This window comes from Lagenorhynchus albirostris, chromosome X (genome assembly GCF_949774975.1).
Source record: "Lagenorhynchus albirostris chromosome X, mLagAlb1.1, whole genome shotgun sequence".
In the NCBI taxonomy this organism is placed as follows: Eukaryota; Metazoa; Chordata; class Mammalia; order Artiodactyla; family Delphinidae; genus Lagenorhynchus; species Lagenorhynchus albirostris.
Genome location: NC_083116.1, coordinates 92,709,964 through 92,724,598, shown reverse-complemented (window position 1 = coordinate 92,724,598; position 14,635 = coordinate 92,709,964). Strand labels below are relative to the sequence as shown.

General features: G+C 41.2%; 1 protein-coding gene across 8 annotated transcripts in view; it reads left to right on the top strand.

Annotated features, from left to right (window-relative positions):
* The first annotated feature begins 7,944 nt into the window (after positions 1-7,944).
* KDM6A (lysine demethylase 6A) overlaps positions 7,945-14,635 on the top strand; it is a 209,390-nt gene continuing 202,699 nt past the window's right edge. For 7 of the 8 annotated variants that reach the window (XM_060137954.1, XM_060137952.1, XM_060137950.1 and 4 more), the window contains exons 1-2: positions 7,945-8,495; positions 8,710-8,773. In XM_060137954.1, coding sequence (XP_059993937.1) covers positions 8,326-8,495; positions 8,710-8,773 — 234 coding nt within the window. In that variant the 5' untranslated portion in view covers positions 7,945-8,325. The remainder of the gene's footprint in view (positions 8,496-8,709; positions 8,774-14,635) is intronic. The other variant, XM_060137955.1, reaches the window with a different exon arrangement.

Here is a 14,635-nt window from a genome sequence, read left to right as displayed (position 1 = left end):
AAATGTAAGTCTACTCCCTTTTCCTCCCAATCCCTCTCCTATTTCCTGCCCACTTGTTTTGTCTATCTGCCTAGATAAACAGGGAATAGAGGGGTCTAGAGGATTTGGAGTGGAGGCGGGGGTGGGGATCAGTTTTCTGCTGAGCATCCTTGAAAAGTAGAGAAATTGACATCTCATGTTGGTTTAGACACTGACTCTGAGTTGGGAGGCAGAGAGTGGGTCATCAGGGGATAGGGTGTGGGCCTTAAATAAGTGGCTTACTACCTTTTTCAGTCAGTGTGTTGAGGAAATGAAGCCAAGGTAATTCATGACTGGGATTTTCTTAATCCAGCCATTTAGGGCCATCTGCCTCATAATTAACATCAGTTTCACCCAGATCCAAGCCTTAGGTTACCTGTCAGTTTTAGTCTTTGATATTGTGAAATCTTGTCTGTTTTTTCTAGATTTGAGAGAATGTTTTGGAGAAGTTAGGCTGGGATATATTTGGGGACAAAAGGCAATATATCGTTTTGAACTGGATGTCCCCACGGAACCAGGTAGCTAGGCCAGGGGTTGGCAAACTTTTTCTATATGGGACCAGATAGTAAATATTTCAGATCTTGCAGGTCAAGAGGCAAAATTAGAGATGTTAGGTACCTATATAACAAGAGAGGAAACAAATTTCCACAAATATTTTACTGATATTTGAAATGTAATAGTAATACTTGAGTGTAGTTTTTTTTTTTGGCCTCATCAGGCAGCTTGCGGGATCTTAGTTCCCTGACCAGGGATCAAACCCGGGCCCCCGGCAGAGGAAGTGTACAGTCCTAACCACTGCACTGCCAGGGAATTCCCTTGAGTGCAGTTTTTGCTAATACAGGTCTACTAATAAGAATAGGATTCTTTGTTTTTTGAATACATTTTGCTTAATTAGGGTTCAAAATTAGTATTCCTTATCATCAGATTAGTTTGCAAATGTTCATCTGTTAATGCTGATCTGTAATGGGATTTTATGTATTTCACTTTTGAAAATGTCTTTCCATATAGATAGGCACTGCTAAACACTGACATCAATCCATGTGCATATGATTTTAATTGAGCATATTCATTGCATGGAAGGCATTTATAGAATTCTATTAGATTCTTCTCTTGATATTTGCATTTTAGTATGTCATTACATTGCAGATTAATCACTTTCAATTGATGGTTAGGTAGAAACTCAATTGCACAGTTAAATGAATTTTGAAATATAGAAATTTCCTTTGCACTTGCATTGATGTCTCAAAAGTGCTGCTTGGAATGTAGTTTGAGCTTGGAAAATATATCTGCTGCAGATTTCTATAGGAATGGATAATATGCTTCTTATTTTAACTTTTGATAGCATGGAAGTGTATAAAGTGGCTTGACATTACTTGTAGTTCAAGCAATGTTACTCATCATCAAAATGATTTTACTGAAGTATGTTTCATGTCATAAGTGTTGTTTTACCATGTAATTGGTGAAATTCATTAAGACATATTATCAAGTCTCCCACAAAACCTAATTTCCAAAGCCATTCATAGTTTGATTATAGTGGTTGAAGGCTGTTCTTCTCATTCAATAATTCTCAGTTTTGCTCTGGAGCTGAAAAGAATCACAATCAAACAATAAGAACTGCAGTGTGACAGAACAAGTCAGGATATTCAGCTTCTACTTCTGATAAAAATTCACGGAACTGATGATGGTTCAAGACATGAGAATGAATGAAGTTACCATTGCCACTACTGGTTCAGTAACACACAATAAGTTCAAATATTACCACAAAGTCATCACTGACAAATAATACAATAAATAGCCATAGGGTTTAAACACCTTACATTTTCATAAGCTTTGTTGTTTGTTCAAATAAGCATTTTTCTGTTTTACACATATTTTACTACCACTGCTTGTAACACATCTTAGCAGGTTCCTCTTCATGTTGTAATGGAATCAGTACTTTTTCAGCTTCTTTGAAAATATTTCCCCCTGTAGTTGTTCCATGCAGACTATTCACAGAAGCTAGTTCTTCAGTCATTTCAAACAAGGCCTTTACTCCTCAAATGAACAACTCAGTATTACCTGTTAACTCATAAAGGGCCAAGGAAAACCACTCAGTTAATTGTTTTGGTTTTTAATTGACTACTGATGCTGCTCCCAATGTCCTCGACTCTTCAAGCAACTGTTCTAACTGGAAGTCTAATAGTCTTAAATTTATCTTCTCTGGACACATTACTTTGGCTGTTGCAATCAAACACAATTTAATTAAACAGCTTTTCTTATTTGGCTAAGAAATGAGCCACTCAGAAAATTACTTTGGTTGCAGCCTCATATTCATTTTTTATTTCTGTGAAGAAATTCTGCTGTGACGAAATATTCCATTTTAAATTCTCTAATTTTTCTCACTGTTGCTTTCTTGTCAGTTGGGAATATTGTGATGAGTATAGTCTGATAATGTTGACATATATTGTATTCTTTTAGTAAAACTGTACTTATTGCATAATAAATGCTTGGCTATCAAATTTGATAACAAAATAGTCCACACTCTACTGTGCATTAAAAGCATGACATATGAAGTCCTTTTTCTCTTTTTTCTGGTTTTGACATGATAGGTATGTACTGGTAATAAAAAAAAAGTCATGGTGTTATATGTGTGGTACTTGAAACACTGCCAAGTTATTGCAGCATCACTGTGATTTGTAGGGTACTAAGCAGCAGTGTGAAGAGCTGAGAGCACCACATATGTTCTCTATTGCAACTATTCAACTCTGTGTTGTTTTGTGAAAGTAGCCATAGATGATACATAAATGAATGAGCATGACTGTGCACCAGTAAAACTTTATTTGTGCATACCCAAATTTGAATTTCATTTAATTTTAATGTGTGATGAAATGGCTGTACAAATATAGGTGGTATGCTGGATTTGGCCTGTAGGTTAGGATTTTCTGATCCCTGGTCTAGCGAAGGGGCTAGACCAGCCAGCTAGTCAATATTCTTTGAGCTTGGTGCCAGATGCTGAGCCCAGGTAAAAGGAAATCTGTTTAAAGTAGCAGCACTAACACCACTAGCAACCCTACTATTTCTGTGCCTAAAATCACAATAACCATTGGTATGATTCTTTAGTAAGCCTTACTGGACTCTTCATGGTTCTGCCTACTTTTCCAACTTCAAGTCCCAATTCTTTCCTTACCCTTTTGGTCACAGCCACGCTCACTTTCTTGAATTTACCAGAACTCTCATACTCTTAGGCATCTGTGCTTTTGCAGATCTGTTGCTGCCTCTGCCGGGAAGACACCCACCCCTGTATCCACCCTCTAGCTCCCAACAATCCATCTTTTATTCTCTAGGAGCTTTATCTGGTACCTCTAGGTTGATAAAGTTGCCTCTTCTATGAGCATCCACAGAAATTTGGGTAAAGCTTATAGCACTCATCACTCTATTTTATAGTATAAAATTTATTTATACAACTCTCCAAGTAAGAGTTCAGGACAGGGACTGTGTCAACTTGGAAAGTTTTCAGCCATTATTTCTTTGCATACCATTTGGGCTCTGACCTATTTCTCCTCTCCTTCTGGGACTCTGATGACATAGATATGAGATCTTTTGTTATCTTCCCGTAGATTTCTGAGGCTCTGGGTTTTTTTGTTTCTTTTTTTGGTGTTGTTGTTGTTTGTTTGTTTGTTTTTTCCAGTCTATTTTCTCTCTGTTGTTCAGATTGAGTAATTTCTATTGCTCTGTCTTGAAGATCTCTCTTTCCTTTATCCCCTCCATTCTGATGATGAGCCCATACATTGAGTTTTACATTGTGGTTATTATATTTTTCAGTTCTAAAATGTCCATTTGTTTCTTCTTTGTATATTCTATTTCTTTGCTGAAACTTCCCATTTCTCTGCTAAGACTTTCTGGTTTTTCATTTGCTTGGAATGGATTCATAATTGCCATTGAAACATTTTTATGACTGCTTTAAAGTCCTTGGCAGATAACGTGAACATCTGATTCACCTTAGTGTTCACATCTGTTGATTGTCTTGTCTAATTAATGTTGGGGTTATCCTGGTTCTTGGTATGAGTGATTTTTCATTGAAACCTGGACATTGTGGGTATTATACATCTAAATATTGTGTTTTAGCAGGTCTCTTCTGACATCACTCTGTTGGGGAAGGGAAAGCACTGTGTTGTTACTGCCAGGTAGGAGTGGAAGTCCAAGTTCCCCAGTCAACCTTGATTGACGCTGGTGGAGGGGGAGGGTCTCCTTATTACCACTGGGTGTGAATGAAAGTTTTGGCTCCCCACTAGGCCTCCCTTGATACCACCATGTCTGGAGGCGTAGGAGTGCCTCATTACTGTTCCCCACATTGCTTCCACTGACACCACGGGAGTGGTGGCTTTGTTACCACTGGGCACTGTAAAAGTTCTGACCCTCCAGGAGGCCTCCTCTGACACCACCTCAGCAAGGAAGGAGTGATGCCTCATTACTGCTGGGTGGGAGTGGAAGCCCAGGCTCCCCAGTGTGGTGGTGGGGGGTAGGATTTGGGATGCCTCACTACAGCTTGGTAAGGGTAGTCTAGGCTCCTGATGGGTGTGGCTTCTTCCAGAAGTCCCAAAACTATTCTGACAACTGAAGTTTTTGAAACAGGTGAATGTCTGTACTTGGCTCCTTATCTCCCCTCAACTCTAACCCTATATTTATGTTTGTCATCAATGTGTTTGGACATGAGTTGGATAATCTTTATGACACCGGTAGGTGCAGGAAGAGCTGAATTTATTTTTGATCCTGATTTAAAGGATAAGTATAGTTCTATTTATAAGACTAGATAAATCATGACTCTGTTATGTGACTTTTTATTGTATGCATAGGTTATGTGGCACTAACGATATAAATGAACTACATATTCCTAAATAGTTCAGATTAACTATTTAGTTGCTTAAAAGGAGTTAAATTTATTTTCCTAAAATTGAGTGGGCTTCTCCTCTGATATTAATTGATGGTACTTACATAAGTATTAACACAGTGTTGCTACAAATGATGCCCTAACTAGTCCATAATTGGACTCAGCGTAACACAAATTTTATATATTTTTAAAACATTGATTTACCTATGCATATATTAGTCAAATCAACTTGGTAAATTAAAATTATTCTCCCCAGCTCCTAGTGTATTAAGTTATAATTATGAAACAAGAAGCAGTACTAAGAGATATAAGGTTTAATTTTAGAATAAAGAAGGAGAGATGTAGCAATGTTGGGGTTATATGCACAAACAAAAAGTATATTAGGACTGCCTAGTGTGTTGGGCTTATAGGGAGGTTGGGGAGGGATAAGGAGGAAGTGATTGGTAAACTGACGATCAACACATTTAGAACCCAGAATGTGGAAAGCTAGAAAGGATTTTAGAAATACGAACCTTCCTATTTTTTTTTTTTTTGAGGTCTTTCAATATTATGTGTCTGGCACTTTACCTACCTTACGGCATTAAATCTTCAAAATAATGTTGTAAAGTGTTAAAAAGATTTATCTTCTCTTTTTCACAGATGAGGGAACTGAAGCTCAAATTAGACTAACTTGTTGAAGGTCACCCAGCTGTCAAGTGGCAGAGTTAGGATTCGAACCTAGATCTGCGTGATTCCACAGTTCATGCTCCTTTGGCTCAACTGCTCTGCCTTCCATATGGGTTTTCAGGTTCACTTTTCATAGAAATAATTGTTATAAAATCATCTATCCCACTTCGCCATTTCTCTCTCCAGTGAAGGACCTAAACCTTAGAGGCTACATACCTATTGTACATACATTTATATGATATAAACTATGCAAGATCTAAAAAATTACACAGTGATATAAGGACTATGTTACTGTATAAAAATTATCTCATGCTTCATGATGGACTGTAATTGGACTAGACACAGAATTCTGGCTTAGAGGATAAGTAACTTTCCCAAGGACACACAGCCTGTGCAGAGTAATAATTTGCATCCAGGTCTGCCTGACTTCGACCCCACACATTGCATCCACTCCATGCAATTCTGCTGCTATTACCTAGTAATGATTATGTAGTGAGAAAGAAGGTTTTGAGGGGTTGGAGGTGGGCAGCCTTATAATTCTTGGAAACGGCCTGAGTCAAGAACCACCAGCTCCAGGAAGACTGCCAAATACTGGCAGAATTTCTATCTCTGCTTGTGCAAGTCTAAGTGTGTGTGTGTGTGTGTGTGTGTGTGTGTGTGTGTGTGTGTGTGTATGGTGGTTTGCGGGGGGAGATAGTGGTGTCAAAATCTCCCGGGCTTTGAAGGTCATCTGTTGTGAGAAAGTTTACAATGCATGTGCTAATTTAGCTGCAGAAAATATTCAGCCCTGTATATTCACCCGTTCAAGTAAAATGGAAGGAATGCCATAAAGAGTGGAAGAGGTGTTTCAGAGAAAGTAATTAAACCTGAAATATAATCCATATAAAACTATAGTTTGTTAGTCTAGTTACTAGTCTCAGGGGAACAATTTAAAACTGTGTGCAAAATCACACACAGTATGGGATTTCCATAGCTTCTCACTGAATACTGCTAGGATTACTGAGTCAGCACTGAATTGTCTTCCTTATAGTTTAACATCCAAGTTGAATATACCTTGTTTATTGGTTACATTATTGAAAATATAGAGTCCATGTCTATAAAGGAAACCTTGTCTTCGTATGTCCATTAATTTTTTTCCTATCCCTGAAGACTGGAGGTGTGCCCTGTAACAGATCTGTTATATGAGACATATCTTATTAAATTTGTCTTTTGAACAGAGTAATAGACCGAACGCATGTTTTCTTTTTCTCCCAATTATACTATGGATTGAAAGGCAGACTAGTGACTTTTATTTGCACCTGTGACGCGGTGAGAACAAGAAAGTGTTACTGTTGTGTAAGACATGTTGTGGGAGGTAGAAAAGGGTTTTCTGGGCTGCAAGCTTCGCTTACTATCTTAATTATGCCTTCTCTCAGGCCTGTCTACAAGCAGCCCGAACTCTTCCATGAAGGCCCCACTGAGATCAGAGCAGTAGAAACCAACATCCTGGAGATCTCGCTTAATTTTTCGTCATTGCTTTTTCTTACAACACTATAATGAACTACTGATAAAACACAGGTAGCATGAAACTTTGGACCCAAAGTGCCGCCAACAGACCTTTGGCGGTGGGGAGCTATGGTCAGCGAGCCAGACCCCGGTGGGTGACTTTTCATTCCCTCCGGCCGGGGGTCAGGGGACCTTTCCCCCTTCACTTGGGGCGCGAGCGAGGGGATCGGGGCCGAGAGCGCACGCCTGGCCTAGGGCGGCGCCTGAGCCGCGGAGCAGGGGGCCAGCAGCCACTGCCCGAGTGCGCTCCTCGCGGAGGCCATTACTTCCAGCGGTGCCAAAAGTGGGCGCCTTCTTCGGAGGGCGGAGGTCAGGGGCCGTGCGCCGCCTCCCGGCGACGCGACCCTTATCAGGCCCTCCGGGGCCCGGGACCCCCGAAGCGCACGATGCCGGAGCCGCGGTCTGGGCCCACCACCTAGCTCCCGGGCAGGCAAAGGCCGTCCATGGTGTCCTCGCTCACTGCTCGCGCCCGCCGCGGGCGGTGCCGGACCTCGCCCTTCCCCACCGCTCCCCTCCCCCTCCCGAGCCCGCCGCGGCTCCCGAGGTGACACGGCCCGGACCTTCCATTCTCTGCCCCAGTGTATTTAACTGGCACAACCTAATCAGCTGCTCCCTCTCGAGGACAAACCCTTCCCTCGGACGGACGGGCCCAGCAGCCAACCACCGGCCAGAATTGGCGTGCGTCCCGCTCCCTGTCGGTGGGGGCCTCGGTGGGCGGGGCTCGGGCAGCTAGCAAGTTCAGTGGAGCCACGGCTGACGTGAGTCAACAAAGGTCACGTGAAGCGAGCGGGCCACGCTGATTGGCGGCGCCGGCCGGGTGGGGAGGGGGGGTCACGGCGGCGGCGTGGGGTTCGCTGTGTGACACAATTACAACAACTTTGTGCTGGTGCCGGGGAAGTTTGTGTCTCCAACGAATCCCCCCCGCGTCCCTCAACCCCGCACGCTCCGGCCGTTCCCGCCATCTCCGCCCGTGGCTGCCCCTCGCCCGCTCCCGCGATGTGACCCTACAAGCCGAGCCGCCGCCGCTGCCGACTCGGGGGCTCTGCAGCCCCTGCCGCCGCCGCCTTCACTGCCGCCGCGTTGGGATTTTTCGTCGCTGCCGCCTGCGGCGCAGGAGGAGGCGGCGATAAAGTTGGTGTGCCGGTCCCGCGCGGAGACTGGGGGCGTCGTTGTGGGCCCCGGCCCGGGGGGAGGTGTCGGCGTCGGAGTTGTGAATTCGCTGCGTTTCCATGAAATCCTGCGGAGTGTCGCTCGCTACCGCCGCCGCCGCTGCCGCCGCCGCCGCCGCTTTCGGTGATGAGGAAAAGAAAATGGCGGCGGGAAAAGCGAGCGGCGAGAGCGAGGAGGCGTCCCCGAGCCTGACAGCCGAGGAAAGGGAGGCGCTCGGCGGACTGGACAGGTACGGGCTGCCGTCACCCGCCCGGTCGGCTCCGGACGGGTTGGCGCCGCTCTCCTGGGAGGCCGGAGCGCGGCTCGCCTCTGGCGGCGGCGGGGCGAGCACCTTGGCTTGGCGCTCTCTGTGCTGTAGCCGCCGCTGGGGCCTCGGGCTCGGGCAGGGATGGGTCGGTGGTGCTGTCGGACCTTTAACGAGCCGCGTGTGTCTCTCTCCACAGCCGCCTCTTCGGTTTCGTGAGGTTTCATGAAGATGGCGCCAGGACGAAGGCCCTGCTGGGCAAGGTAAGGCAGCTGCGGGCCGGAGCGCGGACACGGTCTCCCCGGCCGGCGCCCCGCTCGCCCCGAACCCCGCGGCCCCGCGGCCCGGCCGGCGCTCATTGTGGCCGCGAAGGAGGGCCGAGGGGCTTCCGGAAAACTATTTCCTGCTTCTGCTCCCCCCTCCCCCCGCCCCCCACACACACCCCCGGATCCCTCACTCGCTCCCTTGCGAAATCGCCCTCTCCTCTCGTAGCTGGAGGAACAGAGACGGCAGCGCTTTGGGGCCGAGCTCAACTGGGTCGACAAAACTGCCTGTTATTTTACGGCTTTGGGAGGGGCGACCGATGATCGCTCCGAGGTGCCTGTTTAGGGTCAAGGGCTTGTAAATGTGTGCAGATTTCCCCGCATTTCCGACTTACTTGCCTCCCTTGGTTTTTATTCTTTTCCTCCAGGAAGGCTGTTCGGGAAGTCTACTGTTAACCCAACGTTTGGGGCTTTCTTGTGTCCCCGCTCCCAGAAGGGGGAAGTTGCACGTAGTTTAGGGCGGTGAAGAGTTTGCATGGGTCTGTTGTCATGCATCTCGAGGGGTATGGTGTTTTACCTGAAGTTAGGTGACTTGTTTACTTTTTGGGTCTTTCGGCCATAGAAATCCTGCAGTTACTTGTGAATGTGTTTTCTTCTTGGAGCCTCGTTTCCTGCGTGTCTGGCAGGGGAGGCCAGGGGGGAATTCGGGGTGCAGTTTCTGTTTATTTGTGTGGAAAGTTGTTGGCACTGTCATTTAGTTAAGTAATGGCTGCTCCTGTCGGCCCAAGATGGCGGGACAGGGTGGGAGGAGAAAGTGAAGGGGGGGGTTTGGGGGAGGGAGGAGAGGTAAACATGGAAATAAATAGTAGCGATGAATAGGCCTCTCCTTCGGAGTGTGTATCTCGGTGGTGTTTAATAAAAATTATCCAAGATTATTTGCATCTAGAATTCTTGTACCTTTCTCAAGCTTGGAAGCAGCATTCATAAGCCTGGTAAATGCTTATCAACCTGTAGCACATTTAGTTACCCACCCGTAAGCTATTGAACAAAGGCACTGGAGTCTCGATCTGTCTGCATCAGTTTGTGTCTCTTGACCAAAATCTGATCGAAATGATATTTGTATGCTTGCTTCTTAATTGGGACCATGAAACTTGGAGTGTGCTGGGATAGGTGTTGCATCCATTAAGACATTTGCTTTTCTAGCTGAAATCAGTGGCTTTGCATTTGACACCTAGCTTTATTGTTGCAATTGAGAAGGAAGTTTGAAATGACTAAAGCCTTGCATTTTATTCTTAAGTTGATTAAAAAAAAATTTAGTTGTCCCTAATTTTTGTCTGTAGTTTGGTTTAGGAGAGTCACTAATACCTTTTATCTGTAATTACACTTAGTTTTTTGTTTCAAAATAAGTGTAAGGGGTTTTGAATACAAATAATGACCAGAAAGCTAAACTGAAATAATCCTTTTCAGTAAGCCCAGTCCCTTTGACCCATAGAGAAAAGTTGAATTAAACTTTGACTATGTATTAATTGGCTTCATTAAAATTATTGCTGGAAAAATGAATAGCGACTAGCTCTGAAATGATTTAAACATAAATGACCTAAGCCTTGAAATTTGTTTCAACCTGAGTATTTAAAATATTTTATTTAAAAATACTTCACTACTGTCAGAGTTGTCATTCCAAAAGATTAAGCAAAATATTTAAATTTAAGGAGCATTATTTTATTTTGGAGTGATTATTGCCGATCTAATAGGAGGTTGGTAAAACTGTTTGCAAAGATAATACATTTGGAAAAGTTTGGCCAAGGCTACGGCTTTTGGTTATGGTAATGAAGAAATAAATGGAATCTGATGTTCTACGTGGATAATGTGTAAAATGCTAGTTGATTTCATGTCTCAGAATGCTTGTATTTAGATGGATTCACAGTGGATTGTGCTTAACATTGTATTTCAGATTGTAATATTGAACCCTGCAGTTATTATGCACTACTGAGTTTAAATTGTAAAAGAACTGAACATTTTCAGGTATTTCTTTGTGCAAGTGCAATACTTTCTTGATGTTTGAATAAGCAACATCTTATAAATGAGAAACTTGCGAAGCTTCATTATGTTTTGTGGAAGAATGAAGGCTTCATAAAATACTGGGTAATTTGATTACTAAATGTTTTGTGGAACTAAAGAAAAAAGGTTCTTCATTACTTCAGACCCCATGCTTGTGAGGTCCTACCTATTTAGGTCAAGGCTTCTTAGCCTTAACATTAAAATAAAACATTCTAGAGAATGTGCTTGCAACCGCATGCAATTCATGGTTGCGTCCTTGTGAGCTCGAACATACCAGTGAAATGTGTAATGTAAAGCTTGATATTATATAACCTCGCACCATGTGTTTGAATTGGATTCTGAATAGAATGAAGGAGCTGGAGTCCTGCTATAGGAAGTATTGAATTATTTAGTGTCATCCATCTTTTGCACAGCCCTGGTAAACAGTATGTTTTTTGTGGAATGTTGAGCTGTGTTAGTTTCAGAATTCTTATTGTCTGAAAGTCTTAAAAATAAGAGTTGGCTTTTCTTTGTTGGTAGGTTCCGGCTACTTACCTAAGAGCAGATACTGGAATTAAATAACTCCCAGGATTCTCTTTTTAGCGATGATTTTTCTCATTACCACCCCCTCACCCCAACCCCCCCAACAAATTTAGTCTGCACCTTGTATAACTTTTTTTTTGACAGAAATTTAGCTATTACTACTTGCTTTCAAAAATTCTTATTCCTATATATTATTGGATCTTCTTTCAAGTTTTTAAAGTTAAATTAGTAGGTTTTAAAAAAGGTTAACTCTTGACTTAAAAGATTTGGAAAGTTTAAAACATTTAATAATAACTGTCTCTTACTTGCCTCTAAACTCGTATGTACCTTTTCTAGGTGAGAATACTTTGTCTAAACTGCTGATTTCTCGTAGTCTCTGAATGCATTTGTGAGATTAATTTATATTGGAGTCATTGAAAGAATTTTTGTTTGAATGATTGCCGTTTGATATACAGTGCTTGGGGTTTTGGATGAAAAAGAAATTAGTAATACAGTATATTATTTTGCAGTAATACCTTTAAAATATTTTTAAAAGATTGTAAACAGCAAGTGGTTGCTTAATCAGAGTTCTTGAAATATAGCTGATCTTGATTACTTTTCTCTTTAAACTAATGCTGACCATCTTTTGGTAACATAATTCAGTATTCTTATTTTTTTAATTATAGTGGAGTTACTGAAAAGTAATTAAAAAGTGAAACATTTTAACAGAAATTAACTATGGTGACACTTTCAGTACATTTTTGAAAATCTTTTGGATTAATCTTGTTTTCAGTTAATAAGATTTGAGTTAAAAAATAATATGTAGTAATATATAGCATGAATATAGTAATACTATATGTATTTATAGTAGTTATATAATGCTAAAGGGTTGGGGAATCTTTTGTCAGGGAACTATTGCTAAAATACATAGTTGTTCACTTTGAAGTATCTATGTCATTTTTAAGTTTGTATTAAATACTCTTATTGGGATTTTTTTTCTTTTGTAATTCTTTTAATCAATAGAAAGATTATGTAGAATACCTAGAAGTAGTTATGGATTGTTTACCATTTTAAAATGTATGTGTCTAAGAAAAATAAAATGTATGTGCTTTTTTTCCTAGGAGATAATTAGTATGAAAATAGCTGGAATTTAAAATTTTGGGGGCAGTGGAAGTAGTTTCAGGTCCATTAAAGCATGTATTTTCCTAAATTTGGTTCACTTGCATGTAGATGGTAAGGGAAAATTATTAGGTTAGTTGTAGAGGTGGCTTTTTTATACTATAATATTTGGATGTTGATGTTTAAAATTATGCTATATTATGTGTGTGTTTTGTTTGCTGGCACTTAAAGGAATATATTCATTTCCAGTGCTAAAGGAGATTAGTGTTTGGGTTACAAAAGTAACCACAGAATAATGTCATACTTTTTTGTTTGAAAATTAGGTCTTTAATATGATGCATCTTAAAAAGTATTTTCTAGTTTGGAAAGTTGTCTTGTAAACAATTATAGTCATTATTATTTATCTGGACAAAGTCTCATGCAGTTACTATACATTTCCTAAGATTTTGTTACGTTCCTGGTAATAAAGCTATAGTAAGAGATTATAGAAAATGCTTGCTTATCTGGCCACACATTAGAATTGCAGGAATATAAACATGTGCTTTTTTAAGCTCTGAACCGCGCCCCCCCCCCGCCCCGCCCCAATAGCTCTTTCCGTAGACTCGGTTACAAATTGAAATGACTAGGGGACATTTGGCTGCCATTTCTATATATTTCAGGTTGTTAAGAAAAACTGCGTGAGACGTGAGTTGCTGTGATGTAGATGGTAAAGTGGAATGGTGGGCCATGCACTTTGAACCAAGGTGAAGGTTCAGTGCTTGGCTAGCTACAGAGTAAAAATATCTTTTTCTGACTTGATTATGTAACATTTAGTTTTTATTTATGTAATACCAGTATTATTTTGCAGATTTGAAAAGGTTATTTTTGGTTGTTTATTTTACTTTGAAACTCATTTTGATGCTTTGAGCTCTTTGAAATTGATGTTAGTGACTGCATTATTAATATTTTTAAAATGTATCCAGAGAACTAATTTATGTTACAAAAACACCACTAGATTGTCTAAGAATTGAAATGGTGGTTAGGTTATTTAAGATCCACATGTATTTGTAGACTAGTTAATTAATGGAGTTTATTTAATGAATATATAACTGACAGTCTTATGTACTCATACTGAAGCTTCACATATAATTGTATCAGTTTTCTATACTGGTTTGTAATTTGTCGATAGTAAATTAGAGCAACAAATATTTGAGTACACTGAATGCAAGTCTTCTATGCAGGGAATTTGAAGATAACATAGATATCCCTTGTCTGCATTGAAAACTTACAGTTCCCTAAAAGGGGGAGATAAGTATAAGGATGACTATCACAAAAACATCAGTGGCGGAAGAAAAGTGTGAAGTATCCTGAAAGCTTATGATAAAGGTCAGTTTAACAATTTACAAGTTAGAATGGCTCTTTCTTTTTTTGCCACCCATAAAAAGACATTGATTAGCAAGCATGCACAAAAGCAGTCACAGGAACCTGTTGGTGAAGCTTGACGACGGAAGTCCCAGCTCTTTGTCCTTGTAGGTAGTCTATCAAGGACCTTGCTGGAAAGGTGCTTTGGAGGCACATGTAGCAATATGTTAGCAGCAGTAGGCATTAGCCCCAGAATCACCTGATCAGTGGTGGAACACAAGGCTGAATGGGACTCTTAGAGTATGTGTGCACTCTGGAGAGTATTGAGATCCTAGATTTGCTGATTCTTAGACCCTGTTCATGCAGAGGTGGAGACGCCTTTACAGTATTTCTAGCCAAGCCACATTAACTTGGACATCGTTTATTTCACTGATGAAAACTTACTTCTGACATTCCTTATGCTACCTAACACATTCTCCTGACTGAAGTAAAGGCAGGAGAACCATTACCTTTGTAGAGTGCTGTCATGGCGCCTGTCTTCCTCATGTCTCTCAGTTTTAGATTTAACTATTCTGGACTGTGTATTCCTGATTTGCGAATTTCAAATGTTAACTAACAGCCCCTGGATTTTAGATTATTGGAATTAACTTCAAAAGTTAACTGATAGTTGCTAGGTTAAAATTAATGAAAGCACATGAGACTCACTGTATCCTGATGTGTATTTCATTTAATTTTTTTCTTAAAACATTTAATGAGAATTTATATTATGTAACATTCTGTGTCAGACATTTAAAACTCAATTATTTCATTCAGTTTTTGTAATATGAGTTAAATGGGGGGGAT